We start from the raw sequence: 6,169 nt of genomic DNA, 5'->3' as shown, positions 1-6,169 counted from the left end.
GTAATTAAGTTGATATTTGTAATTTAATCTATTTTATAGTAGTACACATTTTGACTTGTGCTTCAAGAATGAAGCTACTTATCCCAGTAAAATAGGTTTAATTACTAATTGCGAATTTAGTATTCAAATTCTTTACTTCAAATGAACTCTTATTTTGTTTGCTCAGTAATTACGAACAGCTTTTGACCGCTTTGTTAGAATAGAATGAAAATTAACAAGACATTATAGGGTTAATTTTCGACAGTCTGTCAGTGAGCAGTGGCTGAGAGGCATCAACGAATACATTAATCCCTTCACTAATAAATTGATGACATTTCTTGAACTCCGACAATTTTTTTTCATGGACTGAGGCTTATTCGCGATAAGTTTAATTAAACTTGGACTCAGATTTGTCCATTCATTTCTCCAGCAGCGGGTGCATTTGATCGTTGATAAACATTCAAGGTCATTGCACAACCATTTGCTACATTATCATTATCACTATTAATTAAATTCTTCACTATGTGCGCACAATCACCACTTAGTTTTGACTTGAAGTTCTAACAAAATGATCCGTATTTAGATCCGATATACGGATCTAAATTTATTTGATCCGTAATAAAATGTCCACACTGATGTAAGTGTGGCTACATCAGTGGCTGGTAAATGTACGGCCGACCTTGATTTGAACCTTTGTGTCAAGATAATCCTTAAGAAACTCAATGTTATTCTTTGAAAAATTCTTTAGTGACAAAGATATGACATTGGGCGATGCATCCAAGAAACAAAGTCAAGAAGGTTCTTAGCGAATTTTTGAGTTTAGTAATAATCAATGTTATATATGCAAACGATGTATATTAGGTAGTGTGATCAAATTTTCCGATTTTATGATTTTTTACATTTTTTTTAATTAGATAAGTTATTGCAAATTGGATTTATTAATACAAAATACGATTCCAGTCACGGTTATGACATGAATCAGCAATTAAAAAGGTTTCATTCAAATATTTAAAAATTTTAAATTTTTACATTTAAACTTTCTATGTACAATACAAAATGCTTCATACACTTACAAAGCGTTTTGCTGAGCATAAATGCTCACGTTGAGGCAAATAAATACAATAAATAAATACATGTACACGTTCTTGGTACTGCAAATGTACATACGAATGACTGCATGTACACGTTCGTAGTACTGCAAATTTACATACGAATGACTGCATGTACACGTTCGTAGTACTGCAAATGTACACACGAATGATCGCATGTACACGTTCGTAGTACTGCAAATGGACACACGAATGACTGCATGTAAACGTTCATAGTACTGCAAATGGACACACGAATGACTGCATGTTCACGTTCGAATTACTGTAAACATAGAAAGAAGAATTTTACCTCCTATACATACACTCAACCAGGGGATAATATCATGCTACAACTCTGAATCAGTATATTATATACAAGGATATAAGCAGGGGAGTATAAAGCTGCAGTTGCGTTGTCACGCGCGCACCTCAACAGCGCGGGATAATGGTCAGTGCTCAGGCATAACTCTGACGCGCTCGCGTGTCAGGACATTCCTAGCATGCTCCTGGTAGCCAGAGTTGGACAATCCTGAGGGGACGAGGGGGCCGTGGGCGTGAGGGGGAATGAATGTGAGGCGCTGTAACGGTGTGAATTGGGACAAAGGAGGGATGAGTGTAGCATGAGGGAGCAAGAGTGTAGCATGAGGGAATAAAGGAGTGATGAGTGTAGTATGAGGGAGTAAAGGAAGGATGAGTGTAGCATGAGAGAGCAAAGGAGGGATGAGTGTAGCATGAGAGAGCAAAGGAGGGATGAGTGTAGCATGAGGAAGCAAAGGAGGGATGAGTGCAGGATGAGGGAGCAAAGGAGGGATGAGTGTAGCATGAGGGACAAAGGAGGGATGAGTGTAGCATGAGGGAGCAAAGGAGGGATGAGTGTAGCATGAGGGAGCAAAGGAGGGATGAGTATAACATGAGGGACCAAAAGAGGGATGAGTGTAGCAAGAGGGAGCAAAGGGGGGATGAGTGTAGCAAGAGGGAGCAAAGCAGGGATGAGTGTAGCATGAGGGAGCAAAGGAGGGATGAGTGCAGCATGAGGGAGCAAAGGAGGGATGAGTGCAGCATGAGGGAGCAAAGGAGGGATGAGTGTAGCAAGAGGGAGCAAAGGAGGGATGAGTGTAGCATGAGGGAGCAAAGCAGGGATGAGTGCAGGATGAGGAAAAGATTGCTGCAATGAAACAGCAGTGAGAGCAATAGATAAATTAATCTATGTATATTTAAATCTCTAAAAAGGAAGATGGAAAAAGAATGTCTGATCTTCATGTCATTCATAGTTCAATGAACTATGGGAATTGAATCNAAGGAGTAATTTGAGGTAGGTTTGATTAAATAATCACATTTCCTTAAATAGCTATTAAATGTGCAATGAATAGCTTAAATTGAATATTCAATGTACTAATTATGACCGAAAATTGCATTCCGGTCGTTCATTAAACGCAAATCAGCATGCTGCATGGATGCCAATGTCGAATGCCGCATGAATGCCAATCGTCAACGCGTCATGAGTCAAATCGCTCAAGAAATCAAGAAATTGCTCGGACTCATCAGTAGTGAACATTTGAATATATCACTCAAAACTTATAATTAACGTGCGAATATTTGAATATATACTGCAAAAGACTTATGATTAACTTGGTAACAGTTAAACATATGACACAAAAGTTAAAATTATTTTGCGAACATTTATACAAATCAAACCAGACGAATAGTGTTGAAAATATTTGGTTGAAAGGAAGGTTTTTAGATCTCCTCTTAACAAGTCAGGAGAGGGAAAAAATCGGCGGTAGACCGTATCAGGCCTATTATTCGGTTCGAATAACGCTATGTTATGTAATGTTATATTTATAATTATAGCTAGTGAACATTTAAACATGTGGAAGAAGGCCAATATTCAACTAGTGAACATTTAAACATGTCGCACAAGAGTAGTGATTTACTAGTGAAGATTCGAAAACATCGCATGAGACAAATGATTTACCAGTAATATTCGAACATATAGCGAAAGACTTAGAATTTACTGGGGAACATTCGAATGTATAGCAAATGACTTATAACTTACCTGTGAACATTTGAGAACATCGCCCGATACTTATGATTTGCTAGCGAAAATTCGAACATGTCGCACATGACCAATGATTTAATGCTGAGCATTTGAAAATTACACAAAAGACCAGTAATTTAATACTGAACGTTTAAAAATGTTGAAGTGCCGAAATCAGTTGATTTAGACAAGCAATATAAGCCTGGCGGTGTAATAAGCATTTGTGTTCACCCAAAATGATACCTCATTTATTATTATTTTATTTAATATTATACCTCGTTTTCTTATAATTTTTAATTCATTTTAGTTTTATTATCTGGTGCAAAAATTATTATGTACTATAATCGTACCAACCACTGGCCTCTCTTACTCATGATCAATCATATCATGTTCTACAAATTGTATCATATATTTATTGCAATTCCCAATAATTTTACAGATTATCTTCTATGAACGTCATGAATTATATCATACGATCATATAAATTACCCTTTGCAGGGTAATTAATGTCGTGAATTATATCATGTATTCATACAAATTTTCAAGCATTTTGCTGGCAATCATTCATGACTGTCATGAACTATATCACGCATTCATATAAATTCCCAAGCATTTTGCAGGTTATTATCTATGAATGTCATGAATATTGTGACTTACATTCACCAAGCATTTTACAGGCAATCTCATATGAATGTCATGAATTATATCAAACATTCACGTCACTTCTCCTTCGGTCATCGAGTGACTTCCCGCATTGATTGCTCCAGAGACTGGGCGACGATATCGACATCATTGACAAGCGTTATTGAGGAGGCGCCAAATAACAGACCTAATGCACGGAACTGACAGCCGTCCCGCGCTGCGGACGCGGATTAGCAGCCAGACACACCAAGGCATCGAACAATCGACGTCGCGACAGAATCGCGGTCAGTTTTACCATAACTTAATTTTCTTTTACGTCATGATAACGTATAGTGCGCGTGCAATAGTTATTACTTTATTGATAATTTTACTGTACTTAGCTTGTACTCTAATTCCAAAATTCGTACTTTAATTAATAAATTTAAGTTATATGAATAAATTTATTTTATTTAATTTTAGTTGTACTACTGCACTTTAATTCGATACTTTAATCGTAATCTTCTAATTCTAGGGGCCTTGATGTGCTCCTATTCCTTCAGATGAGAGAGCTGAGGGAAAGTTTTGAACAAATTCACGTTCCAGTGAAGCTCAAAATTTTATATTTTATATCAGGTTATTTTGGAAGAAAAAGCTTTTTCAGATAAGCATAAAAATCCGGTATGCATGTAATTTATAAATATAGTGATCCATCGCCTCTGTAAAAATGTAAATACGTACCGCTAATTTAGAATGAAACGCTAACTTTTATTAATCATTCACTTAAAATTTTAACACTAAAATTTTCCGGGCGACTGTATTAAGTATTGATTCAATATTGAGCAAACTCTGTAGTCGATATTGGTCACAAAAAAAATGCCCCACTGTCGCTTTGATTTTATCTTAAATTTTCAGATAATTAAATAGACTTTATTTGAACTTCACTCGCGAGTTCAACTTTTACGGTAACGTATAATAATTTTTCATTAGGTCAGAATTCAAATGAAAATTCAAGCTGTAGCGGTCCAAATTGATTGAACGTGAACCAAAATGAGTCATAATGATGAGCCAAAATGAATCATAATGATAAGAGCTCGAAATTAAATTGTTCACAAAAATTATTGCTTCATTAGCTAGTCAAAAGACACGTGAAATAAGTTCTCGAGTTCAGCTAAACTCGTTTCTTACCATAAAAATCCCAGTAATCCATTGAATTTCAAATAAATCCAGTATAGTCCTCAATGACCTCGTATGCATATATACGGAGCAAGGGGTGGGACGGTGTCACCAATTATGGCTAACTAAATCATTATAGAAATTCCCAAAAGTTCTTAGAAGAAGCAAAATTGCAAATTAGATTAAGTTAAACTCCCGTCAATGAGTTCGACGTGATGGTACTCATGGGGGTAAAACTTTTTATACTCATTAGTTAAGACAAGAGCAGAGAAAAGCAGGCGACGGTAATCAAATTTATGCTTTTTAGCATGCTTTTGTGCACAGGACTTCCATTGAGCTGAAGGATCTAAACTTCGATCCCAGGCGAGATTGCCTCCCCATGAAGTTATGCCTGAAGTTTGAATTTTTGTCTCTGTGACGGCTTTGTCAGTGCTTGATCTCCTTAGTTCCTTTAGTAGGATTCACGATGTTGTAATTCCATAGGAGTACAGTGAATAATGTAAGTATTGTAAGTGCATACACAGTAATTCACCGAGCCAATGAGCCCTGTGTCAAGAATGATGAATAATTGAGTCATTCCTTCCAATATTTCGTAATTCAATGTTAGATTTATGCCGTTTAGTATAGTGTCACAAATGCTGACTGGAAGACTTCATTATCATCAATATTGCAATTTAATGTCTAAATAATTACTTCATTGACTCTATTGTCAAAAAGCTGAATAAATGAAGCATTCTTATTATTATTGGTAGGGAATTTGAAAGTTACATTATTGCCTACAGTGTCAAAACTGCGAATACATTCTTTTCACTCTGAAAACTGAATGTGAAATGACGATTGCATGGTCTTATTTCAACTGGCAGTGTAAGAAAAACGTGGAACACAATAAACTATCGATTTGATGATTAATGAACCGAAACTTTATTTAGTGTTCATATAATACAACCGAAGTGCCTCTTCATAAGATAAATTAGTACTGTAATCAGTATAATATTGTCTTCCTGCAGCGACCACAAGGAACAAATATTTTCAAAGAATATTCCGTCATGAACGTATATGTAGAAAGGTTAGAAACTACACCTATACATATATCAAGCAACAGATCTCTCGAAAATTAATGTGCTGATAAAAGTTGCTATCATTTCACTAGTTGCTTAGATAATTAAATTGTTTTAATTATAGAATATAGATGCGAGTGACCTGACTTTCAACTGCATCAGAAGATATAATCACTCCTCTGTAGTGCTGAGAGACACTAGATTTGAGATTA

General features: G+C 35.9%; 1 protein-coding gene across 1 annotated transcript; it reads right to left on the bottom strand.

The window, feature by feature from the left end:
* Positions 1-1,516: 1,516 nt before the first annotated feature.
* Positions 1,517-3,133, bottom strand: LOC108671688 (DNA-directed RNA polymerase II subunit RPB1-like). The gene is made up of 2 exons (XM_018159257.1): positions 3,124-3,133; positions 1,517-2,232 (listed from the first exon to the last, which is right to left on the bottom strand). Exons 1-2 carry the CDS (start codon positions 3,131-3,133, stop codon positions 1,517-1,519), a joined length of 726 nt encoding a protein of 241 aa, XP_018014746.1.
* Between the last annotated feature and the right edge of the window lie 3,036 nt (positions 3,134-6,169).

Source organism: Hyalella azteca, unplaced genomic scaffold (assembly GCF_000764305.2).
Source record: "Hyalella azteca isolate HAZT.00-mixed unplaced genomic scaffold, Hazt_2.0.2 contig7138, whole genome shotgun sequence".
NCBI classification, from domain to species: domain Eukaryota; kingdom Metazoa; phylum Arthropoda; class Malacostraca; order Amphipoda; family Hyalellidae; genus Hyalella; species Hyalella azteca.
The sequence above is the reverse complement of the archived record's forward strand: the minus strand, read 5'-3'. Positions and strand labels throughout refer to the sequence as shown.